Source organism: Hypanus sabinus, chromosome 12 (genome assembly GCF_030144855.1).
Source record: "Hypanus sabinus isolate sHypSab1 chromosome 12, sHypSab1.hap1, whole genome shotgun sequence".
NCBI classification, from domain to species: Eukaryota; Metazoa; Chordata; class Chondrichthyes; order Myliobatiformes; family Dasyatidae; genus Hypanus; species Hypanus sabinus.
The window spans coordinates 19,425,485-19,441,724 of record NC_082717.1 but is presented as its reverse complement, the minus strand read 5'-3'; the positions used below and the strand labels follow the sequence as shown (position 1 = coordinate 19,441,724).

The following is a 16,240-nucleotide window of genomic DNA, read 5'->3' as shown; positions in this document are numbered from 1 at the left end:
CACAGTCGAACGGACTAGTGGAACGCTTCCACCGTCACTTGAAGTCGGCTCTCATAGCCCGCCTGAGAGGACCTAATTGGGTGGACGAACTTCCCTGGGTCCTGCTTGGAATTTGCACAGCGCCCAAAGAGGATCTGCACGCTTCGTCGGCCGAGTTGGTGTACGGCGCACCCCTGGCCATCCCTGGAGAGTTCATATCAGCCCCAAGGGGGCAAGAGGAAGAACCCGCAGCAGTCCTGGACAGACTATGCGAAAGGCTTGGCAACCTGGCCCCGGTACCGACTTCACAGCACGGACGGACCCCGACCCATGTACCCAAAGACCTGCAGAACTGTAAGTTTGTGTTTGTACGAAGGGGCAGACACCGGGTACCGCTATAGTGGCCATACGAGGGGCCTTTCAAGGTGATCAACAACAATGGGTCCACGTACGTTCTGGACATTGGGGGCAGAGAGGAGGTTTTCACTGTAGACAGACTCAAACCAGTCCATGTGGACTTGGTGCAGCCATTCGAGGTTCAGGCACTGCGGCGCAGAGGCAGACCTCCCAAACAGAGGTTGATCCAGACTGTGGACATTGGGGGGTGTATCGCTGGTTCTGGGGGTGGGGTTATGTGGCAACCCACTTTTTGTGCAGGCGAACCGGCTCACAAATAGCCAGCATGCGGGGGAAGACCTTGGTAATGCACCTCTGACATCATTTCCGCCCGGAGAGGGTGGGCACTAGGGATTAAATGCCAGCGCCGCGAAGTTTGAATAAACTAGTCTCGAAACGACTTACTGACTGTGTGTCGTTATTTCAGCGCTGTGTGTAGCACCTCGTTACAACATTATTTTCCAATATTGTTATTTCATGTACAATCCGGATTAAAATCGTCATTCAAGTTTTACAATTTGTAACAAATGATTAAAAAACTTACTAGTAGTTGCATTGACATTTTCAACCAGTTTGAAAAGAGCTTTCAGTTCCATTATAAGCCAGGCACATAGTTTAGTATATTCTGGAGAAGCTGCCCCTTTAGTTGTTGCCAAATCCAGAGCGCCATTGTCTAGTAGTGGGCCTTTGTATCTGTAAAATATTACAGTGAACATTCAAGTCTTTTATTCCCACATTTATTAATGAAGTCCTATGTATAGATGGATTTCCAACCTCTACACTCTTTTGAAGCAAAGCTATAAGCACAGATACCAATAAGAATATGAATTTGTTGAAATGTTTTGAAATTAATTATTAATCCAACAGTAGTTTAATCCACTGCAACTGAGAAACATGCCTCAAAAAGAATTAGACTCTCTGAATAAAATCCCGATGGTCTCGGCCCAAATCTGTGTACTCTGTTCCATACATGCTGCCTGTCCTGTTGAGTTCCTCCAGCATTTTGTGTGTTGTGTTAAATAAAATGTCAGGATGATTCTTTCTAAACATAACTTTCACTTAAATACTTTGGTTAATATCCAGTTTAGGTCTGCATGTTCTCATTCACATCTTTGAAATGCTAATGAAATAGTTTCATAAAAAAAAGAAATTCTGATAAATGGTATTTGAGCTGTTGATTTCTCTCCAGTGATGCTATCTGATCACCTGTGCATTTTCAACATAGCATCCTCTCTTTACACTTCCCACATCTATCAGATGTGTCTGTGTGCTAGGTATATTGGGAAAAATCAGAGTTGTACAGCATAGAAAGACTGGTCATTACACCATTGCCAACATGTTTGCCCATTTACACTACTCATATTTGTGTATTGGTCTGCATTTATGACTTGCCTGTTATATGTCTCATGCATGTAGCAATTGTATCTGATCCCCCACACCTCCTGTGGTGACAAGTTCCAAATATAAACCACACGACAAGATTTACCCCATCAATTCCCCTCTAAAACTCCTTCTCACCTTAACGTATGCCTTCTTGTTTTTGAAAACCCTACAAAGGAAAATTATTCCAACTATGTTTCATATAATTTTATATGCTTTTATTGGGTCCCCTCATAACCTTCTTCACTCCAGAGAAAATGAACTTAGACTTTTCAATCTCTCTCCATAATTAAATTCTCCAATCCAAGAAATATCCTGGTTAATCCCCAGTACACCTTTCAGAAGGACCAAATCCTTTCAATAATGTGACAAATAGAACTGTTTTCAATACTCCCAAGTATGATCTTATAATATCTCATTTAAATGATTCAGTTTTCAACATTGCATCGTCTCTTTACACTTCCCACATCTATCAGATGTTGGCTTGAAACATAACCATTTCTTTGCCTCCACAGATGATGCTTGACCCAGAGTTCTTCCAGCAGCTTATTTCGAGCTTCAGATTCCAACATTTATAGTCTCCATTTCATGCCCAAAATTATGAAAACGAGCATGCTATTTACCTTCACCACCACCACCCTATCCACTGTGTTATCACTTTCAAAGAACAAACTTAAATCTCAAAGTCATTCTATTCCTCAACATTCCTTAGCAGCCTATCATTCAGTGTGTACATCTAGACATGTCACTTTGCAAAATGAATTGCCTCACAACTGTTAGGATTAAAACCGATCCATCAACATGGCACCCACCTTTTTATCTGAACTTTATCCTGTTGGAACCGAAGACAACTTTTCTCTTTATCCATGAAACAACAATTTTCATGTCATTTGCAAACTTACCCCTCATATACCCCTTACATTCCCATTCAAGTCATTAACATATTACAAACCATAAAGGACCGAGCATCAATCCCTGCACACAGACTTTTAATCAGAAAAGTATCCTTCTACCATCACTCTCTGTCTCTCATCACCAACTTGGATTGAACTTCAGATTGAATATACTCATGTGCCTTAACCTCTTGGACTAGCCTACCATGTGGCATCTTGCTAAATGTCTTAATAAAGTTTATTTAGCAAATGTCTACCTCCGTCTCCGTCAATCTCTCTTGCTTACCTCCTCAACTCAAACCTGAAGCAGCATTATTTAGCTTATCATAAATAACCTGCCTCTCATTGCCATCAATAAATGCCCATTCTTCAAATATAAACTTTGGGAATCCAAGCAAACACTACACTCTCCCTCCCACCCCCCCCCCCCCCCCCCACACCCAATGCTGCCCCAAACCTAAACAGTTTTTCCTGGTTCTCCACTTTATTGAAGCCAGTTGCATCTCAAAGGTTTTGATGAAATATCACTGAGTGACAATATATTTCCAACATATAAGGGCAGATCAGACGTGTCAGTGTTGCAATTAAATAAAGGAGACTACGGAGCCATGAGGGAAGAGCTGGCCAAAGTTAAATGGGCGGATGTCCTGGCAGGAAAGACAGTGGATCAGCAGTGGCAGATATTCTTGGGCATAATACAAAAGATGCAAAAGCAGTTCATTCCAATGAGAAGGAAGGATTCAAAGAGGGGGAAGGGGCCACAGTGGTTGACAAAGGAAGTCAGAGATTGTATAGCATTAAAGAAAAAGAAGTATGACTGGGCTAAGATGAGTGGGAATACAGATGATTGGGAAAGTTTTAAGGAACAGCAGATTTTAACTAAAAAAGCAATACGGAGAGAAAAAAATCAGGTATGAGCTCAGTCTAGCCAGGAATATAAAAGGGGATAGCAAAAGCTTTTTTAGCTATGTGAAGAGAAAGAAGATAGTTAAGAACAATGTTGGCCCCTTGAAGAATGAATTGGGAGAAATTGTTATGGGAAACAGGGAAATGGCAACAGAATTTAATGTGTACTTTAGATTTGTCTTCACCAGGGAGGACACAAGCAATCTCCCAGATGTATGGATGGGCCAGGGTCATAAGATATCAGAGGAATTGAGACAGATTGACATTAGGAAAGAAACTGTGATGAGTAGACTGGTAGGACTGAAGGCTAATAAATCCCCGGGTCCAGATGGTCTGCATCCGAGGGTTCTAAAAGAGGTGGCTCAGGAAATTGCGGATGCATTGGTAATCATTTTCCAATATTCCTTAGATTCAGGATCAGTTCCTGAAGATTGGAGACTGGCTAATGTCATCCCACTTTTCAAGAAGGGAGGGAAGGAGAAAATGGAGAACTATTGCCCTGTTAGCCTAATGTCAGTCGTGAGGAAGATGCTTGAGTCCATTATTAAGGACGAAATAGTGGCACATCTTGATGGCAGAAATAGGATTAGGCCGAGCCAGCATGGATTTACCAAGGGCAAATCATGCTTGACTAATCTGCTGGAGTTTTTTTGAGGGTGTAACAAGGATGTTAGACGAGGGTAAGCCAGTGGATGTTGTGTACCTAGATTTTCAGAAGGCATTCGATAAGGTGCCACATAGGAGATTGGTGAGTAAAATCAGAGCTCATGGCATTGGGGGCAGGGTTTCAACATGGATAGAAAACTGATTGGCAGATAGAAAGCAAAGGGTAGCAGTGAATGGGTGTTTCTCGGACTGGCTGGAGGTGACTAGTGGGGTACCACAGAGCTCTGTATTGGGACCACAGCTCTTTACGACTTATGTCAACGATTTAGATGAGGGCATTGAAAACTATATCAGCAAGTTTGCTGACGATACTAAACTGGGTGGCAGTGTGACATGCGAAGAGGACGTTAGGAGAATACAGGGAGACTTGGATAGGCTGGGTGAGTGGGCAGATACTTGGCAGATGTCATTCAATGTGAATAAAAGTGAAGTTATCCACTTTGGAAGCAGGAATAAGAGGGCAGAGTATTGTCTGAACGGTGTAGAGTTAGGTAAGGGAGAAATGCAAAGAGACCTAGTTCACCAGTCAATGAAGGTGAATGAGCAAGTGCAACAGGCAGTGAAGAGGACAAATGGAATGTTGGCCTTTGTTACAAGGGGAATTGAGTACAAGAGCAAGGATGTCCTTTTGCATTTGTACAGGGCCCTGGTGAGACCACACCTGGAATATTGTGTACAGTTTTGGTCTCCAGGTTTAAGGAAGGACATTCTGGCAATTGAGGAAGTGCAGCGTAGATTCACTAGGTTGATTCCTGGGATGGCAGGGCTGTCTTACACAGAGAGATTGGAGAGATTGGGCTTGTACACGCTGGAATTGAGGAGATTGAGAGGGGATTTGATTGAAACGTTTAAGATAATTAAAGGATTTGATAGGATTGAGGCAGGAAATATGTTCCAGATGTTGGGAGAGTCCAGTACCAGAGGGCATGGATTGAGAATAAGAGGTCAGTCATTTAAAACAGAGTTGAGGAAGAGCTTCTTCTCCCAGAGAGTAGTGGAGGTGTGGAATGCACCGCCTCGGAAGTCGGTGGAGGCCAATTCTCTGGATGCTTTCAAGAAGGAGCTAGATAGATATCTGATGGATAGGGGAATCAAGGGATATGGGGACAAGGCAGTGACTGGGTACTGATAGTGAATGATCAGCCATGATCTCAGAATGGCGGTGCAGACTCGAGGGGCCGAATGGTCTACTTCTGCACCTATTGTCTATTTCATTGAGTCCATAAGACTATAAGAAATCGGATCAGAATTAGGCAATTCAGTCCATCGAGTCTTCTCCGCCATTCCATCATAGCTGATTAATTAACCCTAGCAAGCCCATTCTTCTGCCTTCTTCCGTTATCCTTTGATGCCCTGACTAATCAAGGACTTTTAATTTCCACTTTAAATATACTCAATGACTGAGCCTCCACAACCTCTGGCAATGATTTCCATAGATTCACTACATTCTCACTAAAAAAATTCTTCCTCATCTCTGTTCTAAAAGGACGTCCTTTTATCCTGACTCAATGTCCTCCAATCCTAGACTATCCTACGATTGGGAACATCCTCTTAACGTGCAGTGTATTTAGGTCTTTTAATATTCAATAGGTTTCAATGAGAACCCTCCCCTCACTCATTTTTTTTAAAACTCCAGCGAGTACAAGCCCAGAGCCATCAACTGCTCAGTCACAATACAGAATGACTCCGTGTTCATTCTAACCTTCAGCTTGACTAGTAAGCATGTCAAAGGTTACAGAGAAAAGGCAGGAGAATGGGGTTGAGTGTTCTAATAAGTCAGGCATGATGATATGGCAGAGTAGGCCGAATAGCCTAATTCTGCTATTGGTCTTATGTTTTAATTCTGGGAAAACAAACCCAACCAATTTAGTCTCCACTCATATCCAAAATCACTTGACCAAAACAATGTCAGAATCAAAATTAGGTTTAATATCACTGGCATATGTTGTGAAATTTGTCGTCTTTGCAGCAGCAGCACAATGCAACACATAAAAAGGGGGGGGGGGGGAACCTGAATTAAAGTACACGTCCATTCAGAAATCAGATGGTAGAGGAAAAGAAGCTGTTCCTGAATTGTTGAGTATGTGCCTTCAGGGCATGCCTGGATGATGGGGGTCCTTAAAGATGGGCGCTGCCTTTTTGAGGCATCATTCCTTGAAGATGTCCTGGACACTACAGAGACTAGTACCCATGATGGACATGACTAAGTTTACAACTCTCTGCAGCAGCCGCTTCCCCTCACCCCACGTCCAAACCAGGCAGTGATGCAGCCAGTTTGAATTCTCTCCATGGTACAACTGCAGATATTTGTGAGTGGCTTTCGTGACGTACCACATCTTCTCAAAACTCCTAATGAAATATAGCCACTGTCGTGCCTTCTTTGTGGCTGCATCAATATGTTGGGTCCTGATGAGATCCTTAGAGGTGCTGATACACAGAAACTTGAAATTGCTCACTCCTTCCATTTCTGATCCCTCTACGAGGACTGGTGTGTGTTTCCTCATCTTACTTTCTCATTCCTCAATCAGTTCTTTGGTCTTGCTGACGTTGAGTGCAAGGTTGTTGCTGCAACAGCACTCTAGCTGATATATCACTCCTTTAGTCTCTCGTCACCATCTGAAAGTTTGCCAACAATAGTTGTGTCATTAGCAAATTTATAGATGGCATTTGAGCTGTGTAGAGTGAGTAGGACAGTTACGGGTGTAGAGAGAGGTCAGTGGGCTAAGCACACATACTTGAGGAGTGTCAAGTGTTGATTGTCAGCAAGGTAGAGATGGTATTTCCAATCTCCACAGATTGTGGTCTTCCAGTTAGGAAGTTGAGGATCCAGTTAGAGGCCCAGGTGCTGTAGCTTATCTATCAGGACTGCAGGAATAATGGTGTTAAAACACTATCCATAAACAGCATCCTGACACAGTTATTAATATTGTCCAGGTGGTCCAAGTGCCAGCTGGTGGCGTAGTGGCATTAGCACCAGACTTCGGAGCAAAGGCTCCCAAGTTCGAATCCAGCCGGCTCCCTTGTACGCTTTCCATCCGTGCTGGGTTGAGCATCGAACTAGCAACTCGACCTTGTAAAAATTAGAAAGCCTGCTTAAAAAAAACGCCATCACGATGACTCCACTCAGAGTTAAGGGCTTTCTTCTTCTTCTTCAGGTGGTCCAAGCTCATTGGCCATAGACCTATTATGGCAAATTGTTGGGCAAAAGATAGGCAAGTTCAGGACCTCAATTCTAACCAACTTCTCAAAGCATTTCATCATCATATATGTGAGTGCTACTGGATGATAAGGCAGCTCTCTCTGCTCTTACAAACAAGTTGGATGTACTCAGCAGGTTGGGCAGCATCCGTTGAAAGGAGCAGTCAATGTTTCAGGCCGAGACCTTTGAACATTGACTCCTCCTTTCAACGGATGCTGCCCGACCTGCTGGAGTTCATCCAGCTTGTTTGTATGTGTTGATTTGACTACAGTATCTGCAGTGTACTTTGTGTTTACTCTGCTCTTCCTGGGTACAGGCATAATTGCTGCCTTTTGAAGCAGGTAGAAACTTCCAACTATAGCAACGAGAGACTGAAAATGTCTTTGAACACACCTATCAACTATGAACATCAGTGTACTGATAAATCTTCTGTGTACCCCTTTTAAAGCAACTACTTACTTTCGACAGTGACCTCCCAAAATACATCACCTCATATTCTTCAAGATTTAATCCCATTTACCAATTCTCCATCCATCTTGCTCTGTTGCCAAAGATTATCCTCATGATCAATACTATCACCAATATTCACGTCTTGGCAAACTTATCAATCTTGCCTTCTATGAAAAAATCCAAAATGTTAATGTAAACATGACCCTGCACAAAATCCATACACCACAGGTCACAGGCACAGTTTGCTAAAACAAGCCTCAATCGCCACCAAACCAATTTTAGATCCAATTTGCCAAACTGCCCTGGATTCCATGAGATCTTACCTTTTGGACAAGTATCTCATTTGGAACCTTGACAAAGGCTGTAGTGAAAACCAAACAGACTACATCAGCCACACCAGGCTAAGAGACAATTACTTCCTCAACAATCAATCAGCAAAGACTAGCCCCTGAAAGTATGGAGAACAGAAAATTATTTTGATGTTTGCGATTGCAGCACATTGTTTATGTGGCATACAGAGCAGCCAAGGTAAACTGATGACAAAGATAACAAACAATTATATTACACAGCATTTTTACAGAATCCAGTGCAATGAACTGCTTGAATGTTGCTGGAACTGCAGTCACCCAGACAAGTGGAGAGTACACACTAACCCTTGATTTGTATCGTAAGAGTGTCTGAGATATACCGCACAGAAATAACCCCCTTGCCCAAAATCAATGGTAAGCCATCCAAAAAATTTAATGGTAATACCATTGAACACAGTTATGTAGCACAGAAACAGGCCCATCCTCTGGCAATTCTTTCCATATTCCACCACTCTCTATCTAAAACCCTACCCTGCCAGCTCTGCCTCACCATGGTGTTAGATTTTCAGGATCAAATAGGATGTTGAGTTTTCTCAGTCAGAATGCTCACATTCTATCTATAAAGAGAATGCAATTAATAGTTGGGCGATACAACAAACCACTGTATTTAACTCTAGTGCAAGCCTGTAATATACAACCATAAGACATAGAAGAAGAATTACAGCATTCAGCCCATCATACCTGCTCTGCTATTCCATCATAGTTGATTTATCATCTCTCTCAACCCCATAACCTTTGATGCCCTGAGTAACTAAGAACCCATAAACCTCCATTTTAAATATATCCAATGACTTGGCCCCCACAGCCGTCTGTGGTAATGAATTGCAAAGGCTCACTAACCACTGGACAAAAATATTCTTCATCTCTGTTCTAAATGGACATCCCTCTACTCTGAGCCTGTACCCTTTGGTCCTAGACTTTCCCACTAGAGAAACCACCACCTCCAGATCTACTCTATCTAGGCCTTTCAATATACGATAGATTTCAATGAGATCCCCCCTCATTCTTCTAAACTCCAGTGAGTCAAGACCTAGAGCATCAAACATGCCCCATAAGTTAACCCTTTAACTCCTGGAATCATTCTCATGAACCTTTTCTGGACCCTCCCCAATGCCAACACTTAGCTTAGATAAGTGACACAAAACTGCTCAGAATACTCTGAATTCAACCTGCCATATATGCCTTATAAAGCCTCAGCATTACATCCTTGCTTTTGTATTCCAGTCCTTTCAAAATGAATGCTAACATTGCATTTGTGTTCCTTACCACTGACTCAACCTGGAAGTTAACCTTTAGGAATACTGCATGCGTCCTTTTGCATCTCTGATTTCTGAATTTTCTCTCCATGCTAGTTTCTTTCCTGTAATACAATGAGCTCTTATCTTGTTAGAGGTCTCACATGCAGCACCTTTTCAAGAGACTTCTAAAAATCCAAATAAACAACATCCATTGGCCATCTATCCTGCCTGTTATTTCCTCTAAGAACTCCAACAGATTTGTCAGGCAAGATTTCCCCTTTAGAAAACTATGCTGACTTTGGCCTATTTTATCATGTGCCTCCAAGTAGCACGAAATCTCATCATTAATAATGAACTCCAACATCTTCCCAACCTCTGAAGTCAGGCTAACTACCCTATAATTTCCTTTATTCTTAAAGAGTGGAGTGACATTTGCAATTTTCTGGTCCTCCGGAACCATTCTAGAATCTAGTTATTCTTGAAAGATCATTACCAATGCCTCAACAATCTCTTCAACTACCTCTGTCAGAACTCTGGGGTGTAATCCATCCAGTCTAGGTGATTTATCTAACTTCAGACTTTTCAGCTTCCCAAGCACCTTCTCCTTAGTAATAGTAACAACGCTCACTTCTGCCCTGACTCTTTTGAATTTCTGGTTGCAAGTGTCTTCCACAGTGAAGAATGACACAAAATACTTAAGTTCATCCATCATTACTTTGTCCCCCATTACTACCTCTCCAGTGTCATTTTCCAGCAGTCTGATGTCTGCTCTCACCTCTCTTTTACTTTTTATATATCTGAAAATGCTTTTGGTATCCTCCTTGATATTATTAGCTAGTTTATCACCCTATTTCATCTTTCCTTTCATAATGCATTTTAGTTGCCTTCAGTTGATTTTCAAAAGCTTTCCAATTATTCCCAAAGCTGCCCACTAATTTTTGCTATATTACATGCCCACTCTTTTGCTTTCATGCTGTCTTTGACTTCTCGTCAGCCACAGTTGCCTCATCTTCCCCTTAGAATACTTCTTCATCTTTGGGATGCATCTTTCCTGCACCTTGAAAATTGCTCCCAGAAACTCCAGCCACTGGTGTCCCCTTCCAAGCAACTTTGGTCAGCTCCTCTCTCATGCCTCTGCAATTCCTATTACCCCACTGTAATGCCAATACATCTGACTTTAGCTTCTCCCTGTCAAGCTGCAGGGTGAAACTACCATCGTGTTATAAGGGCTCTTTTACCTTAAGCTCCCTAATCAAATTTCATAACACTCAATCCAGAATTGCTTTCTCCTAATGGGGTTGACCACAAACTGCTCAAAAAACCATCTCATAGGCATTCTACAAATTCCCTTTCATGGGATCCAGCACCAACCTGATTTTCCCAATCTACTTCTATATTGAAATCCCCATGAATATTGTAACATTGCTCTTTTTAATAAGTCCTTTCTATCACTTGCTGAAATTTGATCCCTACATCCCGGTTTTGCTACATTATTGCTTTTCTTGATTTATGAGATTAAATAAATTAATATGACACATCTATGAATTTACATTGTCATAGATCAAATCAGGTTGTGTGGTAGCAAAAAGATTTAGCCAATAATGCTGAAAAGTGATTCAGGAAATGTTTAACATCCTTGACTACTGTCATTTAGGGCAAGACCTAAAATAGGTCAGATCACCAGGCCTGCCACAAGGTTGTATCAGGTATTTAAGACCGACAAACTATTAAATAAAAAGAGCAGAATAAACTAATATAGCAAGCCACATGCTGCCCGGCCTGCTGAGTTCCTCCAGCATTTTGTGTGTGTTTAGAATAAAATCAAGCTCGAGGCTGGTTACATCAAAACCTGTAGCATCAGAAAGGAGAGGATGGCGACCGAGCGGCCTCTAGGCCTTTTCCTACCCGCCGGCAGCTCGCGTCAAGCACGGACCTCCAGCGAAATGCCGCTGCCTTGCAGCGGGAAGAGGAGGAAGGCTGGCCGGTCTCCAACGCTAAGGCGAAAGCACGGCACCGGCCTCGGCCGGCGGCCCAGCTCGGTGGAAGCCTCGGGAAGGTACGGGCCACCCGAGCCCAGCCCAGCTCGCCCCGACCCCAGCCCCCTCCGTACCCCAGATCCTCCAGCGAATCGAGGATGTCGTTCTCCATAGCGCGGCCGGCGCTGATGTCGGTGTCCCGTACCGTAGCCGGAGGTTTCTCAGCGTCGCCACCGACACCCGCCGCCTTGTGCTTGGTTGGCATGTCCGGGGCCTCGCACAAAGCGGCCGCGCGACTGCCTGCTCGTCTCCTCGCTCGAACAGATCTCTTATTAATATTATTTATCTCAACAATTAAAAATAACTACAATAGTAACTAATCAATCGCACATCTATCCACAAATAATTATGAACACAGCCTTATACAGGCAGGAGCCTAAACGCGAAAGGACCCCTGGACCGTTATCCTCATGGTGAAGTTTAAACTCTGACAGATCTTTACAAATAAATGTACAGTGGATTCCGGTTTATTGGGACCAGAATGTTCTGGCCCAAATAAGTGGATGCTCCGATTTCAAGCAAGTACTTTTAAAAGGTACAAAAAAAGACAACTAAGTAACACTTAAATGAAATACAGAACAAATTAGAACACAACCAATACTTTATGAGTGCTATACAACTGTGTATTAATTCCTAACGACAAAATCCGTGCAGATAATGGACTGCCTTCATAGAATGCTGTCAACGATTACATCCTCTAAATCTTAAGTTTCATTTTAACATTCAAGAACATTGTTGACTCCTTCAAATTATTTGTAGTGTGAAGTAGTGAAATCGTTTCATTTTCACTCCTGGTCTTTTCTGGCATCTCCAAGCCTAAATGCTTGAAACTGCAAAGAGCAAAACAGTTCTGAATTGTTTTCCTGCTTATTCCTCTCCAACTATCAGTGACAAAAATCCCTGCTTTTTAAACACAAGTACACACGACTGCCACTGTTTAAAAACTGTTCTCTCAAAATCACACAAGTACATGTGGCTGACACTAGTTAGAAACTCTTCGATGACAACCTCCTGTCCCAATTAAGCAACATAGTGTACCAAATAAACAAAGTGGATCCTGGTTATTCTCTCCATTAGTTTTTGTTGTTTAAGAATGGTCACAAATAAGCGGCTGCCCCAATTAACCAGAATCCATTGTATTATAATTAGTTACAAGGTCACGTAGAGGGTTTTTGAAGGATTGGCCTTGTATTTTTAGAGCTTCAGTCGGGAAACTGATGAAACATGTTTGATCTTGGACAACTCTCCACCTTGTGGATGCTTGTTGTACAAATGAAGCATATAACACAGCAGAGAGTGACTGTGGTCAGTCAGAATCCACCTTTGGTGCAGAATGCCTCTGTCTGAACACACTCCGTCAATATAATTTATAATATGGACAATGCTGTAAAGGGTAGTGTCATTGCCCACTCAAAACTGCCCATGAGCATGGCAGTGAGCCAGTTTCTCGAATGGCTCCGGCCCTTCCAGTGATTGTTCTCCAATGTTGGGAGTAACTTCTTGCCTCAACTTAAGAACATGGGAAATCAACACGAAAGAGGGACATTCAGCCCCAAGGTGCCTGCTTTATTATTCAGTATGATCATAGTTTATATGTTCCTTAGTATCACTGCCACAAACTCATCCCATATGCCTTAATTCCCTCAGTATTTAGAAATCTATTGATCTGTACATGAAGATATTCGGTGACTGTGCCTGCATATACTACATATTTATTATCTTCAGATCTCAATCCTACATGACCAACCCCATATTCTAAAACTGTGACTCTGGATACATCAGTCAAGGATACATCATCCCTGAAACTACATTGTCAAGCCTAACAACAATAATTTTGAATATTTGAAGGTGATCATGTCTCATTCTTCAAATTTTGAAATACTGCTTAATCTCTCCTCAGAGAATGTATTACCTACCATCCCTGGAATCAATCCATTGAAACTTTGTTGCAACTAGATCTGAAGAGATTGTTTTAAGTGATGACTTATACAATTACAGAAGGACACATAGCTTCTCATCTTAAGATTTTGCAATAAAGACCAATGAGCCATTTTCCTTTCCAGTTGCTTGATGTACTTACACATTTCAATGATTCATGTACAACCATCAATACCTTTCAATCTGACCATTTAAAAAGTTCTCTATTTACCCTGCTATCCGCACTTTGGCAAGCCTGATAACCTGGCTGTTCTTCTACTCAGGCATTCAGGCAGAGACTGAGGACCACAGCACAGTTCACTTGTTTTCATTGATAAACATTTAAATCCAACCAACATTCTTCAAACAAGCTTAAAACTCACAGAGGATTTCTATCTTAAAACATTTCCAAATTATAAGCCATTCCTAAAACACAAGGGATTTCCAAAATGTAAGTACAATTGCTATAAATAAGAGAAGACTTACAGTATAAATGATAAAGATTGTCCGTCACAAAAATCAAAGCCAGAGGAATGGATTCTGGTTCACCACATGTTTCTTTCATTCTTCCTGATATTCCGTATCCCATTCCAACATTCCAGATAAGCTTGAATTTTCACACACCTGATATATTTCCTCAGATACCTTTTACACAAAGGTTCTAAAAACCTCTTGGAGACATAAATCCCAGCTACCTCCAATTAATGCTGTGAAGCTAACTTTCTAGGATACATAAAACTTCCAACATTAATTGACCAGTTATTGATATGCTAAGTGTTAGTTTCCATCTAGTCTGCAAGCTTCTTTGGATGAAGCAATTTAGTCAGCTTGCCTGTTTGAAACAAGCCAAATTAAATAACCTATTGATTTATACTGCACCTCTTCCAGCATTTAGACAGGGGTTATGGGCTAGCAGTCTGTTCCATACACAGAGCTTGTTTGCTAATCTGTGTGTTTTAACGTCAAGGGGATTACTGTTTGCCATTTACATTTTAAGAATTGAAGACTGGTTCATGTTTATGACCAGAAGCTTAACAATGTTAGTTGGAAGTTTAGTTACAACTATTTGATCTTACAAGTAGCAGCTGCTGTGCTTAGAAAGCCGAGCTTGGCAAAATATGAGGCACACTGGCCCAGGAAGCAAAATTCCATTACAACCCCCTTACTTGCTAAGTGGAGATTTATAACCCAGCCTTTTCCTATGGATATCGACTTCTAGATCAAGACTCCCACCAATACGACTCTTGGGAATAGGCTATCGCTCCACCCAACTGATCCAATGGGCTGCCAATGCTAAGAAGGCCCTGTTGATCCATTGCTCAAAGAACTCTTTGAGTACTTTCTAATGTAAGGGTTTCTGTGTGATTTTATTATTAGAGTATTTATTTCTTCCATCTCAGTTTCCATACCACAAAGGAATATTACCATTATAATTTTCCAAAAACATACAACAATGATGCATTAATGTCCATATTATAAGTCCATTTAAAATCTTTTTTTTTCCAAAAAAAACTGTTCTTGTAATTTCCTTGATGCAAGTTGGAATCACAGTCTCTGTCACCATTAATTTATCAGGTAGTTCACCTCTTTCGCAGGGGTGTCTGCATTGTTGTCAATGCAGTGTACAACTTTACTTAGGTTTTCTGAAAACAAGTCCTGCAAACAAGTTACTGTCTATGTATTGCTGTCTTCTTTTGCCTAAGGAATAGTAATCGCACATTTTAGTTATAGAAAATTATGTCTATCAGTAACATGAGTTCACAGTATAATAATATACATTAAAGGTGAAGCATTTGCAAAAGTAAGGAAGAGATGGCAAGATAGCGCTGGCGAGACACGGTGACATTTTACTTAACTGTATAAGAGTTACCTAATGGAAGTTTTAAATACTAGGATTTCAAAAGAGCAAGTAGAAAGAAGCTAATTCTCTCAATTGGGATGACTTTAACCAAGAGTCACCAATATAAATTAATTGCCAAATGTGCAAGAAAATAAGAATGAGAAAATGGTATCACATAGAGGGTGGTAAAGATTTGGAAAACACCTTGTGAAGTCATGATGGATTTAGATTCCAAAGAACAATTGGAGAGGTATCTGATGAGGGCAGAAGTTGGAATAATTAGGATGAATACCTCATTCAAAGAGAAATTGCAGATGCATCAAGATGTATACAGTTTTATAAACTTATGCACTTTGCTTTAGAAAGCATATAGTTGATTGTCTATTCTCTATATACACATGACTGTGTGGCTGGGCTTAGCTCAAATATCATCAATAAATTTGCTGACAATACAACCACTGTTAGTAGAATCTCAGGTGGTGATGAGAGGGCATACAGGAGTGAGATATGTCAACTAGTGGAATGGTGCCACAGCAACAACCTGGCACTCAACATCAGTAAGCTGAAAGAGCTGATTGTGGACTTCAGGAAGGGTAAGACAAAGGAACACTTACCAATCCTCATAGAGGGATCAGAAGTGGAGAGAGTGAGCAGTTTCAAGTTCCTGGGTGTCACAACCTCTGAGGATCTAATCTGGTTCCAACATATTGATTCAGTTATAAAGAAGGCAAGACAGCAGCTATACTTAATTAGGAGTTTGAAGACATTTGGTATGTCAACAAATACACTGAAAAACTTCTGTAGATGTATTGTGGAGAGCGTTCTGACAGGCTGCATCACTGTCTGGTATGGGAGGCCGACTGCACAGGACCAAAAGACGCTGCAGAGGGTTGTAAATTTAGTCGGCTCTATCTTGGGTACTAGCCTACAAAGTACCCAAAACATCTTCGAGGAGTGTGTCTCAGAAAGGCA

General features: G+C 41.6%; 1 protein-coding gene across 2 annotated transcripts in view; it reads right to left on the bottom strand.

Annotated features, from left to right (window-relative positions):
- fam98a (family with sequence similarity 98 member A) overlaps positions 1-11,816 on the bottom strand; it is a 36,225-nt gene extending 24,409 nt beyond the window's left edge. The window contains exons 1-2 of one of the 2 annotated variants that reach the window (XM_059985621.1): positions 11,586-11,816; positions 920-1,068 (exon numbers count right to left, since the gene is read on the bottom strand). In XM_059985621.1, the coding sequence (XP_059841604.1) occupies positions 920-1,068; positions 11,586-11,716 (280 nt within the window). In that variant the 5' untranslated portion in view covers positions 11,717-11,816. The remainder of the gene's footprint in view (positions 1-919; positions 1,069-11,585) is intronic. The other variant, XM_059985622.1, reaches the window with a different exon arrangement.
- Between the last annotated feature and the right edge of the window lie 4,424 nt (positions 11,817-16,240).